Consider the following 16,819-nt stretch of genomic DNA (forward strand, 5'->3'; position numbering starts at 1 on the left):
ATACTTACAAAAAAATTTAGACCATTTCTCGATTTGTGCATGTCTTCTTTGTGCAAGGGCCATGCTAATCTTCTCCGTATCATTCCAATTTTATTGGATGCCTCCGAAGAGGATCTCTCTCTGGACCCGCGAAAATTGGGATTCTCCGATTTAAGCAGGGATTTAGACCATTTCTTGATTTGTGCATGTCATCCTTGCTTAAGGGCCATGCTAATCTTCTCCGTATTATTCCAATTGTATTGGATGCCTCCGAAGAGGATCTCTCTCTAGGGCTGGCAATTAAACCTGCGAAAACAGGGATTCTCAGATTTAAACGTGGACAGGGATTAAAAAAAATTCCCCGAAGTGGGGACAAGACAGGTATGGGGATAGTTCTGGCCCCACACCATCCCGCCCTGCCCCGATTCAACACCTAATGTTCTGTTTTAAGAAGTGGCCCCCTATATAAGCTATATAAACCCTTTTCTCTCATCAAATAAAAAAAGCCTCTCTTTTTTATTTCTTTCGCACGGCTTTGCCTTCCATCATGAAAAAAACCCTAACTCAGTTTCGAAGAATAATAAGAAGAAGAAAGCCCCACAGGTAAGTTGTTTTTTCTATTTTCTTTTTCTTTTTTTGTATTTTGTGTTCTCACCTTTTTCTCCTCCCTTCATGAAAAAAAAACCCTATCTCCTTCACCGCCCGTTTGGATGCCTCATATTTTGTATTTGGATTTGGAATTGAGGTTTGAATATAAAATGAATAGATCCGGCAGCTCATGTTGAGGGAGATAGAGAGGGAAGGGGGTACTTCCTGCTGTTGGGGAGAGGTTGAGGAGCAAAGAGGGTGAAGGAAACTGCATGATCTGTGGATTTTCAATTACTTATTTCCACAGCATACTTGGAAATCTGATTTTTTTACCGTCAGTCGCTAATTTGGAAATCAAAGGATTTGATCTGGATCCAAATTACAACACAAAAAGGGCTGCAAATGTGAGAAATCCAAATCAAAATATTCTCGGCATCCAAACGGGCCGTTAAGGTTTCGAAGAAGAAGAAAACCCAACAGGTAAGTCCTTTATGGTTTACCTGTAGTGTGCAAGGTGGGGACGGGGATGCCCCGTTACCCCTCAAGCGGGGGCGGGGTGGGGATACGGGGAAGGGAAATTCCCCGTCTCCGCTTCGGGGATGGCGGGGCATCCCCGTCCCTGCCCCCGCGGGAATTTATAATCGCCATCCCATCCCCTGCCCCGTCCCCACGCCGCACAAAAATCCCCACCTCAAAAAATGCTTTTTAACACCCACAGAGAAGAAAAGACAAGCCATGTTTATGCACTTATCAAAATATAGTAGTGCCAATATCACTAACCTAAAAGAAATGTTTACTCTTCACAAAAAAAACACTAAAACAATACCAAAATAAGAGGGTATTGATAATGGCTTGCATATTGAAACGGGGTGGGGTGGGCCCATCTCCATCCCCATCCCCGCCCTGTCCCGCTTTGGGGGATTTTTTTAAACCCCCATCCCGAGCGGGGCGGGGTGGATCCCTGTTTTCACGGATGAAATTACCAAGCCTAATGAGTCAGGGACAAGGACGGGGACAGTAATGTAACATCTGGCCCTGCCGCATTGCCACCTCTCGCCCTATCCTATAACAGTGTTGTAGTCCTTCTCTTTCGCCTCTTGGATGGAAATGCTCAGGGGCCGTTTGGATACGTGGATTTTAGAATCTTAGTTTTTAGTTTGAAAACAGTGTAAAAGTGGTTCATGATCAAGCTGCTGTATGTTGTCCTGGCAGCGTTTCTTGGATTTTAAATGAGAAATTCATGCTTTAAAAATCTCTCCTGCATCCTGAGATTTCTAAAACCTGAAAATATGGGAGGATCTGCTACTCTCTCGTTGACGGAAAGAAGGGCGAGAAGTAAAAAACAAGTCAAAAGGGTCCGCTATTTCTCGTCTCTTAGCTACAATTTTAAAGAAATCTCGAATTCTAAAATCCACGTATCCAAACGGCCCCTTACTGTTTCTTTGTTCCTGTTTTGGAGCCCTATTTGAGACTTCACAGTTGCAATTGTTTGCTCCGAAGTGTGTCCAATTGCTATTTAGAACACCTTGATCAGATTATCCTACTCTCTTGATCCATAAAGCCTTGCTTAGGGTTTCAGCTAGAAAAGCTAAACAGTTGATATTGTACTATATCTCATGCGCGGGGTCTTCGCTCAGGATGCGACCAAGACCATGCAGGTCGGCTCATGACGTGCATAGAATGGAACATGGGCATCCATTTGAGCTCTTTTCAGACCAATGCTCCTGATAGATAACGACACCGTATTAGTAACCTTTTTCCAGGCCTTTTTTTGTAAGGCTTTTAATTGGCAATTTCAAGTAGATTTCATAAAACACGAAATATTATCTCGATGAAGATCCTAATTAGATATTCACAGTTCTTCTATAGATGGATATTTGAAGCATTAATTCTATGGTTCAGTAATAAAAGAAACTTGAAATTCTCAATCGAAACAGATCTCCTGTAGTTTCCAACCAATACCTAGAGATCACAATGATAAAAAAATAAAAATGAAGAAGAATCTTGTTTCCTATCATGGATCTAGCTGCAAGGTCCAGTAACATAACCAGGCGAGAAAGAAAACAAGTACTCAGCAGTTAGAAATCGTTAGAAATAAAAAAATGCAGGAGAATTTGATCAGGAAGGGTTTCAGTAAAGTTCATGGCACATATGATGTTTTCATTGATGGTTTCCATGCATTACAAACACAAGCTGTGTACATCAGGGAATTATTCAATCTGTGTTCCAGAAATACGAAGAGCAATGGATGTTTTCAGGAACATCACAGTGCTTATGTACAGGGATGCTTATGGTCAGTCTGAAGATGCATCTAACAAGAGAGATCTTATTTCCGCTCATCTCAAAGAAGATAAAAGGATGCAGAGCAACTCTAGTCGAAGGGATCAATCCGTGGATCGTGCTCACTTGCCATTGCCATCCCCGTGCAGAGGCACGTGGGACACATGACCTGGAAAAAGAAAACAAAATATTGAATTAGTATGCAACACATGAAATGCTGAACTGCAAACTGGACAACAAAGAAAAGGAACAAATTCAAGTTTGCAATCTGAAAAACAGTGGCCTCAGCGATATAACCTCTTATAGCCATGAACAAATGGTTTCGATGAGACTTTGGAATAAGCATTAGAACCCAATGCAAACTTACAATATATGCATGCTTGCTTATACCCTCAGGGTCTCTTTGGATACCACACAAAATTGATCTTTACGTGCAAATAAAATTATTTTGAGATAATCTTATTTTCAAACCGGATATTAAGGCCACTTTGGAAGTAATTGGCTATATCATTTCTAAGACTATTCTAACCAGTATTTGCAAATGGTCATATTTAACTGTACGCAAATAGTATTTAGAGGTAACCAAAGAGGCCCTTAATATTTTCCCACACACACTAGAGCAAGTCAATATATCCCTGACATCCCAACATTGGATAGAGCGCTTATGCTCAGGGTTCAATGGTGCATTCCTCTGATGATAAATGCATACACAAACATAACAATGGTTGAAACAAACGTGTTACAAATTTGCAGGAATTCTACCTTTCCTGCCCCAGAACAGTTTGAACATCTTTCTGTTCTAGGTGATGATAAAGGCTGATCACCAGCATTAACCGTAGCAACTGGCTCAACTAGAACAATTGATCCTGTGCTTGAACAGCGAGCGCAAGCAAGATATCCTGCATCAACAGATTAACAAACCGATGATCAAACAATTATGCTATGTGGGATCCACAGTTGATCATTGAGACCATACCTTAACAACGATCATTTTGGTAGTGAACTCATAAAATTAAGCTCTCTACTTTTATTATCTCCATTCGTACTTACATAAAAAGCAGATCATGAAAGCATGCATTATTTTTGGCATAAATCAGGTTGGGCATATTAAGTGCTGCTCTCTTCTAGTATAAATACAATTTTGGATTGCAAATTCAGTGTGAGTCAATTAGTATATTGATAAGACAACGTAATCAAAAGTACATCCCCCTTTTCAGCCTCACCAAATTCATATAATCATATGTTCTAGTTTTTTGTTTTTTATTTTTTATTTAAAAAAAAAACTGTGTTCATTAATATACACGATACATTTAAATATGAGCAACTTGTGCCTCGACATTAATCTTTTGAAAATGTAACCCACTTGAATAGAAATGAATAATAGTTTGATCGATCATTTTACAGGTCAAACCAATTAATCAAAAATTAAGTTCTAGATTTTAGAGTGATGAAACTTGTGTAAAGTAGCATCTCGAGTCCAGACGTGAAACTGTTGATGCTCATTAAGCAATCCCAACGCAAATCTTTTCCTGATATTTCCATGAACCATTTCACTAAAGAGGGGTTATTAGTGTGGTTAAGATAAGATAGGCACTTTTTAGATGAATGCCCCAAACAGTCATGGGCAACATAAAGGGATACAGAAAATGTATGATTTTAAGCATTGAAGAAGCGTAGAAACAAAACCTATTGACTTTGACATATGAATATTGCAATCCAAAGTAAGAACTGATTGCCTGAATTTTCAATATGCAAACAAGGCTATACAAGAGTACCAGTTCCAAGACAGTATTTGCAACGCTTATGTTCCTGTTGCTTGACATTGTTGATTTCAACCACCATCAAGGCTGAAATCACACCAACTGCTCCGCCTGAGAATGAGGCTACTATAGGATCAACATCACTGCACATTTCCAAGGTACGGAGTCGGTAAATAGAGGAATACAAAATAAGATATTATCAATTAGATAGTCTACATAATAAGCAGAAAATGCTGTCTCAGGATGGAAAGAATAAGTTGTAGGGCCTCAAGAAGATTCAGTAGAGGGAAGTCCTATGCATGCAACAAAGGCAATGAATGTTGTTGTATTTATGCATAAGGCATCTTGCATAAGGACTTCATGCGATGGGACAATATGCACAATTGTATTTTTTTTTTTTCTGAATGGACAATATTTATGATTTTTGTCAGGTCAAAAGTGGGGCTGAGGATCATCTACAGTCTCTACCTTCCATGGAGTGCACTTGGGAATCAGTAAAGCCATCTAAATGTCCATTTTAGGGCAAAGAAGTGAAAAATCCATACCCATGGTCAACAATACGTAAAGCATTCACAGATCCAAAACCAATAACTATTAAAAACTGTCACTTTGGAATATCTGAGGCTTATGAAGTACTATGCATAAACAAATTGATAGAGCGGTACGTTGGGGTTATCAAAACTATAGGAGGTGCGTCTGAGGTCAATGTATCCACGACTATAATGATATCTGTCAGTTTTGGATTTTTTGTAACAATTTAGTTTGTTTCTCTAGCTTTACTACTCAGTCTGACCTTACCCTTGTAACTAGATCATGATTTGACCATGGAATTACATGGCATGAAAAAGTATTTATTGGTTGTTTCGTTTTGGCTAGCCTGAAGAAGCTTCCATTTTTTACCATTTAAAAAAAGAAGCTTCTATTTTCCTCATCTAGTCGTGGTGATTACAGACATGCAGCAAGTCTTTTAGGAATTTTTTGTCACTTTTAGGAACAGTGGATCAGTACAGATTTTGTGGATTAGTAGGGACAGCCAAGGACCAACAGAAGAGATCTGGAGATTTTTCTTGTGTAGCACGCTTAACCAAATACATCTGAAAAATATATACGATCTCAATAAAGTATATCTGAAAGAAATAAATGCGTGTCAACTTTATCATTAAACAAGAGAAAAACAAGTGTTGGTTGATATATACCACACTATATGGCATACCTCAACTGCATTGGCAAATGCACGCTACGAATAAAATCTTCATATGACGTGCCCCCAATTCCCAACTTAAGTTCCAGCTGCAAAAAGCATAAAAAACTAAGATTAGTGACAGGGTTCCTTCTCTTACAAAATCCAAGATCAATTGAATAAATATACTCAACTCAACTCAACTAAGCCTTTGTCCCAAACTAGTTGGGCTCGGCATCAATTGAAAAAGTATAAAGACCCTAATATGTTCAACATTGGAAGAAATGTATTTTACCATGTTTATTTGGAAAGTGCAGAGATAATACGAGTTCCAAAAGGCAAGTGAAGGACTTCCTCGGATACTGTCCTAATACTTTCCAGTATTTTTTTTTTGAAAGGTAATACTTTCCAGTATAACTTCTTTATGATGAATAGATAAGTGGAACTGATACACAGATGTGATATACTTACGAACAATGAATTCTCAACCAAAACAATGAGTCAAACAACTCAAGTTAGGGTTTTTAATTAATTAGTACATGGTTAAGAGTCTATTAATAAATATGTTACATGAGGAAGGATGTACGAATATATAAGACCAGACCAACTATGACTGAAATTAGGCACAGCCGAAGGATTGTTAACTGTGATAGCCGAGGTTATGGTATCGAGAAACTTAAATTTTGCTATTTCTTGTCTCTTGTTATCTGCAATCTAGAATTCTCACTATAACAAAAATACATATATAGGAACAATACAACGATTCAAAACCAATTCAGTTTGAAATTATAAGAACGATTATTTAAAACTAGAATGCTTGAATCAGAAAGAAAAAACAAAAAAGGATTTTCTACTGAAACTTAATATGCTTAGTTTCCCAGATAATTCATAGATGTGACATTAAAACAGAGAACTTACAGTAGGAGCGAGAAGGCCTCCGAAAATGATAATCCCCGCAATGAGAGTGAAACAAGTGGCATAGTACTGCTTAAGATTCCCATGGTTCTGATAGCAATACACTGGTTAATAACTTCTTAAGAATCGCTCTAAGAAATAAAAGAAGTCCATTTCATCTATTGCATAAAATAAGTTACAGAACAAATATAAGAATGTGCGAAAAAACATGGATTCAACTTCCATGGCTTCAAACTGTGCAAAGAAACATAAAAAATTACCAAAGGAGGCAAAAATGGTATGAAAGATGGAAAATCAGGAAGTTCATTTTCTTGCTTTTCATCTAGGATTCCAAGCTCAACACTTCTAATTCTCTGCTGTATCCTTAGCCTCCGAACCTACAACAATAAGAGAACAAAGAATATCAAATCGCATGATACTGTACACCAGAACTAGAAAATCAAAATCATCCCAACTATGCCAGCCACTGGTTGTGTATATCTGAACAGCATTTAAAGAAATACTATGGAATAAGACTGTTAAGGAATATCTATCGGACAGAGAAGCTCTAGGTAACAATATCTCCAGATTCCTATCTTTCATGCATCTGCCAAGGGTCTTCCACTCCCAATGCGCAAATCCACACCCGAGTCCAAGACTTCATCACAGCTAAGTTTAGAAAACTCACACTCGTTTCTTGAAAGATTACACTTCATATGAATCCAAAACATCCCTTGTCCATTTCACTAACCTGTATTGCCAGATTAAATAATCCGTTTATCATGGTCCAAAAATACTTGTCCGCAAATTGGGTAACTTTCGCAGGGGTTGATCTTAGTTATATGAAACTGTTGCAATTCAACAATAAACTACTGCATGCTTTGGTACTTGAGACAATCTACGAACCCAATCATGGTAACTCCCATTGTCACAGTGCACGAAATGGTGCAATAACATGAGCAATAATCATATTGGTGTTGCAAGATATTCTCACGTAGACATCTTCCTTCCACCTAAATCTTAGAGAAACCAGAGCTAATAGTCTAGAATTGCTCACCAACACAATCAAATCAACATTATCGCCCATCCTATTATTATCACTAACAGTGGTTCTATTGTATACTATTGTGCACTGATGCTACATTTATTAGTAATTAAATGACTAAAAGCAAGATGGATTTCTAAAAACCCTCAAAGCTATTTAAACCCATCCAATTATAGAATTCCTCCTTCGGTAACTATGGTTGGTTCCATGACTTCTTATTTTCATCCTTGTATGCCTCCATGCCTAACATGTATCTGGGTTGACAAGCGAAATGATGCTCCTTCAGCCTCGGCCTTGGCCTTATTCTTTGGTTTCATCAACATCCTAGGGTACTCATATGCGAGGGCAAAGTCCAACTTAACTAATATATCATAGGTGGGATTCATATGTAGCTGGGAAATCCCAAATGGCTTCAAAACATTACAGTACAACTCTGAATCAATTCTACTCTCACAGAAATTTTAGTTGTAAAATATACAGCTAAAGACCTAAATTTACAGCATAGACTAATAGCATTTACATAATAGACTCGTCAACAACACTAACCAAATTTATTACTGCAGATATAGGTATTTACATGCACACATACACTCCCTATCCTCGTAACTTCTTGGCTGCGTGCACACACACATTCAAATCCACCCATAAGCACACACATTATCCCAACCCTAGGCACATGGACACACAAACACACAAAACTCCACAGGGTCATGGGTCTATATTTTAACTGCAAACATATTTCCCAGCATGACAACGGCACTTTTATTGACAAACAGAACCTATAGTGCCAGAGCCCGAGGTGACCTCATTAAGGAACAACTAAAGAAAATAAAAGAAAAAAAAGATCCAAACACCCAAAGTGCTCTCTCCATAAAATAGTTAATTACGTTACAAAAAGGGCAATGCCACATCAACAGCGAGGAAAATAACTCTCGACGAAGACCAACCACTTCCATAATGGTGTCCGCATAAAACCAGGGGCCTGGGCTTGCTCTTGATGCCCAAGCGACAGCATTCGTATGATCAACTTCTACATAGAAAGGTCCTGACAACTCCTCTTGAGGACTAGAAGACTAGTTAATTCACAATAATTTATGCTTCAATTGGGTCCTTGTCATTGATAGGACGAGAATAAGCTTTGATAATCAGCCAGGCTGCATCCCTAAAACTCCATCCACTTTGCCTGGGAGCCGGTTTCCTCTAGTAATCCAAAATCAAAGTTTAGTTTGAGGATGTCTAATGGAGATGAAATCCAACTCGCTATCAGAGACACCAAAACCAACTGACTCATCACCAAAATTATTTCTTCCTGAGTTGGCAATTGGTGGTGAAAAGCTTGATATCAATTAGTATCTACCACGTTGACGAGTCTTCATCGTCAAATTTTCTTATTCCTCTTGATCCAAGTGCCCAACAAAATGCAAGTGGTGCTATTTGCCAAAGGATCTTTCCATTTTCCACGAGATGCCCAGTTGGCCATCTCAAGAAAAGATAAAGCAATAACGCATGAGACATTGAAGCTCCTGAAGATGACCCACAATATCCTCTTTGCCACCTTACAATGAATAAAAAGGTGGTCCGAGGTCTACTCCACCTCCCACCTCCCTACATATGATACATAAATTAGCAAGTCTAAATAGTTTTTTTCTTTAACATATATCACTAATATATGATTTTCCAGCTATCACTGTCAAGCAAAAAGCAAGCCAAGTGGAAGCAAGCGGTAAACAAACTCCACAAGCCGTTGAGGAAGAGCAAAAAGATCTAATTGAGAAACATCATTGCACATCATTGGTCCATAGTCCATACCATCTTATTGTTCTCATAATGGAAAATATTAACACCTCTAGGATACCAAGAAGGGAAAAAACACAATCACTCTCTTCTGCCTAAGATGTAAAAAGAACGCATATGGTGAATAAAAGTATATAAGGTTCACTGCATTTTGTATCATTAACCCCCACCATAAGCTTTTTACTCTTGGCAGGAGGTGTATAGCAGGCCAAAAACATCTAGAGTTGGTTGCTAAACAACTTTTGCAATTCCACTAAATACAATGCATATGAGACAAATCTTGCATGTAAGTATACAAGCAAAATATACTCATCCATGTATTCTTCTATATATACAACTAGTTATAAGCAATAAACCACTATTTTTTAGATTTACCACAGGCCACTCTTCCAAAAGAAACTACATATACAACAGAAAATGAAGCTAGATCTACTCACATAGTATCTTACTGATGTCCCGAACAAGGCCTAACCAAAATCATTGTGATGCCATGTTTTAAACATTTTGAGGATAAGTTAGTACTTAGTACTCATTGATACGCACCTCCTCCATGTGAAGGAAGATTTTATTTCTACGACTTCGGATATTGTCTTGAATCTCTTGCAATTGCATTTGGGCAAAGTCCTGCACTGTCTCGGGTCCTTCTATGATACAAAAGCTGCATTCGAGATCGAAGAAAGATGAGAATCAAATGCCAAAATTAAATGCGTGGAAAACCCACAATTACGATTCAATGACTAAAGTTATATTTGGGATTAATTACTAATTCCAAATCCATCTTCTTGTGGGAATCATAAGTTGCTGAACCAATACTGCGCTAACTGTGAAAAACATATATCGTGCATTGTTGATCCTATTCAGCCCCTGGTTGACATTTTCTTCACACATTTTGTTATAAATACCTACAATGCCTAAAACTATTAAGAAAAAAATACACAATAAATGGATTTAATGGCCCAAAATCCAAGCATTATTGTATCTATAAGCTTGGTGAGTTAAAGTTTCAAAAATGGGATTCAATACGACAATAATGTTGAGTTTGATGTCAAGTGTTCAAATCACACATTATGTTAACGTAACACATCTGTAGACTATCTCGTGATGTAGATTACAGCACGTCATGTAATTGACCTTTATATCAATAACTTCACACCTCCTGTTTTTATTAACCCTATAACTGATTGCTTTCATACTTTTCCAGTCATGATCAATTTTTGAAAAACTCAGACTCGGAAATCAACTCACCCAATATCTTCGGCAATTCAATTCAGCCGAGTAGAATGAGTTTTTCATTGACCAGGATGATTTTTCCCTTGTGTTAATCGAATTATTTGAGTATTTGGATTGATTTAGAAAGTTCAAAACCTGGTTGACTAGGCCAAGTCTATAACTGACCAGGTGAATTTTCTATAAATTGGCCATGCAGCCATCCCTGATCTCAGAGCCTTATGTGAATAAGCTCGACCTACTTTGCACTCCTGCTACATCATTCCTCCACATGTATCATATCTTGTAAAAATAATAGGCTACTGAACTTGATCTCTTCTTATTTATTATTTAGAGTACAAATGAGGGATTTGCTAGGGATCATTGCATAAGGCATTTCGCGGACCGGCTGTTGCATGAGAGAGCAGCCACATAGGCTCAGTTTTCAACAGATTTTGTCTTATTCATTTAATTCATCTGAGATGGCCGCTCTCTCATGCAACAACCGGTCCATGGAATGCCTTCTGCGATGTTCCCCAGCAAATCCCTACAAATGATCATAGTTACCGGAAACTTCCAAGTTTGGATGGGAAGCTCGGTTCCCCAAAAACTCGCTTCAGAAACTAAGTAGTTCTCGCTTACCAAATTTAAGGGAAGCGCCCTTCCCCAACATTTCCTACGCATTCCCTCTTAATTAAGAGTATGTTTCCTATTTAGGTGATTATTTCTCCTCAACGAATATTTTCTCCTTCTGTTAATATTGAAGTAACGTATGTAAAAAATAGTGCATTTAAAATTTGTAAACTCATCTTAAGTTTCAAATAAAAATTATGTGGATCTTTTTGCTAAAAACTTTAACATTAAAAAAGCATGAATAAAACATGTGAAACTGTAAATTCTTAAAAGCTTATACTTCTAATTAGTCATGAGGTGTTGTTGTCTACTTGTAATCCGTACCTATATTCATGGTTTTAAATTTCGACCGAAATTCGAAATTTCGGATTTCGGATTTTGGTGGAGACAGACACCGAAATTTCGGATTTCGGACCGAAACGGTTATTTATTTCAGCCGAAATTTCGGAATTTCGGTTGAAATTTCGATTTTGCCCGAAATTTAAACCAAAAAACCTTTTTTTTATTATTATTTTAATATTTTACCGAAATTTCGACTGAAATTACCGAAATCTAATATTGAATAAAATACCATTTTCTTTGGGGTACCGGATTTCGACCGAAATTTCGAAATTTCAGGGTCCGAAACCGAAATTTTAAACCATGCCTATATTAACCCTTCCTCCCTAACCTAAGATAATCCAACTCTTTCTATTTAATTCTTGTTTGCTGAATGCTACCAGCGAGCCTTATTACAAGCTTCATGTTGACTTCCAGTGACGTTTTCTACCCATTTTCTCTTTACTTTCTTTAGAGCTTTTTGTTTCCACGTTGTAATAACGGAAAAATAACCTAAATATATAAAAATCGAAATCAAATACTAAAACGGGGATGTCTTGTGATAATAAAAACACAATTCACCTGTCATCAAAGAAGCTGTTTAAACATAAATGGATAGAAATAGGTAACACTTATTTGAGATTTAGTTCTTTATCTCTTTTAAGTTTTAAATAGTACCTATATTGCACAAACTCAGATGTATCGTTCCAGGCCATGAGATCAGAATAAAACTCAGATATTTCAAGAGAAAGCAAAATCATCAAAGAAATAACTCAAATTTAACACAGAAAGGAAAGAAAGATTAAAAGGTGACAGAGTAGAAGTAAAAGAGATTACCCGCCGGATTTTACTTCGGTGGAATCGGAATCTACAGGAGGCGCGAAAGAAGACGCGTCCGGTTCGGTAGCCATGGATCGCCATTTCAAGGTGGATTTGAGCTTTCCCTGCAGAAATCTGAAGTTCGAAATCGGACAAGTGTACGGACGCACAGGGGTCGGAGAGACCGATAGCGTTAAAATCCGACCCGTGCAGATCATTTCCAAAACCCTAGAGTTCTGCCTTGTGAGCAGAATTCGGACCCTCTCTCTCTCTCTCTCTCTCTCTCTCTCTCTCTCGGCTTATTGACACCACCATTGGTGCCTATAGGATGATCCAAACCGTCCAAGTGATGTGTCCAAAAATTTATTTCTATAGGGTGATCCCAACCCTCCGATCTATAGAGGAACTGCATATTATATTATAGAACCTGTATATATGGGAGGGCTAGGATCATCTATTTACGTTGTGGCCCATCACTTGGACGGTTTCGATTATCATATAGTGTGGTTCTTAAAGTACTTTTTGAAAAATACGGGACTATAAGGGCTTACACCAAATAAAATCTCAATAAATTGCTATTTTAAATAACAAATTTTCTAGGTGGGCTTGAAATTGGGCAAAGATAGCCATAACAGCTTGCAAATATGACAAACTAACTTGGGTGGAAGCAACTAAATTTATTGGTTGCAATATCAGTTCCTTTTGTCCATATTAGTAGCCCCTTTACTTCCCTAGTCCACTTCCTCTTGTTAGGGGTGGTTATTCGGTTTAAACCGAACTCAATAGACCGAAATTTGGTAACCGAAATAATTTCGGCTACCAAATTCCGGTAACAGAAACCGAACCGAAATTATCCGAAACCGAACCGAATAACTGAATTGTGGGAGAAAAAGAGGGAAAAAATCAAAATCTTGGTTTGGATTAGAGGGCTAGGATCATCCAATCGAAATGATTTTTTGAGCACAACCTAATTAAGTTGTGATCAATCAAATGGACGGTTTTGATCATCCTATGGAGTGCACATATAGCACTTTTTTTTGGAAAAAAATGGTTTTCATCCATAATTTCGGTTATTCGGTTAACCAATTTTATTTTATTTTTTTTGAGAAAACCGAAACCGAATAACCGAATTTCCCCAAAAAAAAAAAACCGAAACCGAACCGAAAAGAAAAAAACCGAACCGAACCGACCAATAATGCTCACCCCTACCTCCTGTAAAAAGAATAAAAGTGGGGTGGCTCGGGAAAGAAAAGGGGGAGAATATATCACTTCCCATTTATAATTATGAATCTCAGCTCCTTTTTTCTTTCTAGCTATAAATTACCAATCAAACAATATTAAAATAAGATAGGGTTGCCAATATCAAAATAAGGGAGTAGTGTGAATATCATTTTCCCATGTTATCTGTTGGTCAGTTCACATAATGAAATTGCGTTCACTTTAGTGGTGGGACCTATAACTTAGCCCCCAAAAAAGGATAAGTAGGGTCCCCCTATCAACATCTTGTGAAGAAAATTCTCCCTGAGGACGAATCTAGGCCTCTCTTTGTACCCACAAAATATCATGTGGCACCTCACCCCATTAAATGCTACTTTGTTGTCATTCGAGCATTGGAGGTTTGGCATTCACTCCCAAATGGGCATAAAAAGGGATAATGCAGGGTTCTAAAATTGTTTTATGCCCATAGTAAAGCGAAAGTAAAAATTGCCATAATATTTGTTGGGAAATGTTATCAGCACTACTGTATTTTGATGAGAGCACTCTCACTTTATTAAAAGTACGGTATGGTCCGCATCATAGGATGATCCAAACCGTCCGTTAGATGGGCTAGAGCCCAAATAGGTTGTGCCGCAAAATCATTTCCATAGGCTGATCCTAACCCTCCGATCTATAAAGTTAGAGAGTTGATCCTAACGCTTTATAGATCGGAGGGTTAGAATCAACCTATGAAAATAATTTTTGGGGCAGAACCTATTTAGGCTGTGGCCCATCTAATGGACGGTTTGGATCATCCTATGGTGCAGGCCATACTGTACTTTTAATAAACTGAGGAGTGCCCTCGTAAAAAAACAATAGTGCTGATAACATTTCCCTATTTGTTTTAAGCCCGTTTTATGTCGTAAAAAATGAAGTGGAAGGATATGTCACAAAAGGCCCCACATTATTTATGACATGAGGAGTGCTAAATTGAAGGGTACCTTTTCAAAGACCCAGCCTCAAAGGGTAATAGAACCGTATTTATGATTGTACTGAAAAAATAAAAATTAAATGAATGACAAATGGGGTGACCTTGCAGCTGAGCTTTTGCAAGGGCACCCTTCAATTTAGCATTCCTCCTACAACATTATGAAATGTATGTTTCATTTACATGTGTATAGTTAGCTATGGACATTTGTACTATATGTAATGGGGAAATTTGGGGTGTCATGCACACACCCCAAACCCACGGTTATTTGTAACATTAGAAGGTTTCATACATACATTAATTCTAATCTACACTATATTACTCTAGAAACGAGTTTGCCATGAACAAATCCAAAAAACTCGGGCGCCCTTGCAAAAATCAGGTGAAAGAGAGCCTGAGTTGGATGCACGTCACCATAGTGCTGTAAAAGTCAATGAATACGAAATGCACTTTGTGTTGGTGGAAATGTCCTTCAATCAAGGATATGTGAAAGAAGAAGATAAGCTTTAAGGCCCGTAATCACTTTTCTTAAGACAATATTCGCCCCCACCAGTTGTGTGCAAAGGGGATCCGCGAATTGCCTTCAAGAACAATGACGCCTTGTAGGACAATCCTACAATTGTTTGATGACGCTTTGCACAAGCGGAATCAAACCCAAAACACTTTTTTAGAACTTCAAGCCTTAGAGAAAATCACTAAAACTGGTTCTGCAGAAAACAGATTTTAGTGCACTGTTTATGAACAAAATTATTTTGAAAATACAAGTGAGAGAGAAGAAAACTACAGCAATAACTGCATTTTCTCATTCTTAATAGACAGGTTTTTGCTTCTTTTTTATAGAATCCTTGATGTCTATTCACTAAGAGAAACATCGCTTCAAGACATTCCTTTGATTGGTTTGAATAATGACCATTCGATCACAACTCTTTGTGATGTCTTGGATCACCCACAAAGTGTCCTTTGTGTTTGAAAAACATCCATGACTCTTGGGAAAGAAAAGATGAAAAACGGAACCTTGTAAAAACATTTTAATTTTCAAATACTACTTTACATTTTGAAAATTCTCTAACACTTTGGTGACATGCTTCCAATGGGGGCGCCCTTTCATCTGATTTTTGTAAGGTTGCCCTAGAGTTTAGCATTCCTCTGAAAATAAATTGGCGATAGTTTGGGTTGTCATGCTCACAAGCCATTAGGTTTTCTAAAAGCTAATGTAAATCTTTCTTGATTTATCAGTACTTTATATAACAAACAGATATTATTTACAATCTTATAAATGTGAATTTTAACCATTCAAATGAAAAAAAAAATGTGAATTTTCTATTGATTCCAAATACTTAAGATAGCAAACGATGAAAATAAGGCCAAGTTCGTTTTGAATTTTTAGAATCAATTTTCATTACAGATGAGCCAATTTAGACTGGGGCGAGAGACACGGATCAATGTAACTAGGGTCGTCCCCTTGTCTTCGTAGAGGCTTGGTTAATGTCCACCTCTGTGGTTTCTCTTATTCAATATATTAAGATAGTCCGCCTCGGGGCTCATACAGATTGTCCCACTTCAATATTTTGTATAGACAATGAATACAATTTTTATGCTCTTAGGAGAATGAAGATTAAAAATCAATGTTAGTTTTCTAATGTTAAAATTTTCAAGCAAATAGTAATAGAAGATTTTATTAGAAGTAAATGATACAATCAACATGAGGAAATCCTAAAGCTCGAACAAGGCCTGACCTGACAAATAATAATTTTCTTTTTTTGAGGGGTAGGTCAACTGGGATTGAACCTCCTGACACTTTAAGACTCTACTGAGACAAAGACGGGCTGTCAAGAACGTAGAGGAGGTAGGATGGGCAGTTGGTCAGATCTAGTTTTGAAGAACAAGAGTCTTTACCAATTGAGCTATAGGCCCAACCCCATATAATAATTTCCTTGAGCATATTAACTAGCCCTTCTACTAATTGCATGATTTGCTTGAGATCAACAGAGACTCTGAAAACCCTTTTTTTTTTTTGAAAAACATTGAGAACCTAATAGAAATCAAGATGTCAAACATTTTGTAAAAAGATGATGCTTAGATGCCAAAGTCAAGGGAACCCATGGCTTATTCACCAACTTGTATTGACTATTGAGTCT

General features: G+C 37.6%; 1 protein-coding gene and 2 non-coding genes across 3 annotated transcripts; all 3 read right to left on the reverse strand.

Moving 5' to 3' along the window:
- Positions 1 to 10: 10 nt before the first annotated feature.
- LOC143878029 (U6 spliceosomal RNA) lies at positions 11 to 113 on the reverse strand. The gene has a single exon (XR_013250859.1). It is a non-coding gene; the product is annotated as a U6 spliceosomal RNA (small nuclear RNA).
- A 43-nt stretch (positions 114 to 156) lies between these two features.
- On the reverse strand, positions 157 to 259 carry LOC143878030 (U6 spliceosomal RNA). The gene has a single exon (XR_013250860.1). It is a non-coding gene; the product is annotated as a U6 spliceosomal RNA (small nuclear RNA).
- A 2,436-nt stretch (positions 260 to 2,695) lies between these two features.
- LOC143877169 (orange protein) lies at positions 2,696 to 12,787 on the reverse strand. The gene is made up of 8 exons (XM_077379048.1): positions 12,515 to 12,787; positions 10,064 to 10,178; positions 6,963 to 7,079; positions 6,706 to 6,792; positions 5,821 to 5,897; positions 4,623 to 4,750; positions 3,610 to 3,746; positions 2,696 to 3,016 (listed from the first exon to the last, which is right to left on the reverse strand). Exons 1-8 carry the CDS (start codon positions 12,712 to 12,714, stop codon positions 2,939 to 2,941), a joined length of 939 nt encoding a protein of 312 aa, XP_077235163.1. The 5' UTR covers positions 12,715 to 12,787; the 3' UTR covers positions 2,696 to 2,938.
- Between the last annotated feature and the right edge of the window lie 4,032 nt (positions 12,788 to 16,819).

Source organism: Tasmannia lanceolata, unplaced genomic scaffold (assembly GCF_043159265.1).
Source record: "Tasmannia lanceolata isolate RefF3 unplaced genomic scaffold, GAP_Taslan_0.1 ptg000005l, whole genome shotgun sequence".
Classification (NCBI taxonomy): Eukaryota; Viridiplantae; Streptophyta; class Magnoliopsida; order Canellales; family Winteraceae; genus Tasmannia; species Tasmannia lanceolata.

Excerpts from the sequence above, each read along its gene's own strand:
- LOC143877169 (XM_077379048.1), bottom strand. The coding sequence starts at position 12,714 with ATGATCTGCACGGGTCGGATTTTAACGCTATCGGTCTCTCCGACCCCT. Across the intron at positions 10,179-12,514 it reads ACCGAAGTAAAATCCGGCGG|CTTTTGTATCATAGAAGGAC; the intron begins GTAATCTCTTTT and ends TCTCGAATGCAG. Across the intron at positions 4,751-5,820 it reads CATTTGCCAATGCAGTTGAG|TGATGTTGATCCTATAGTAG; the intron begins GTATGCCATATA and ends GGAAATGTGCAG.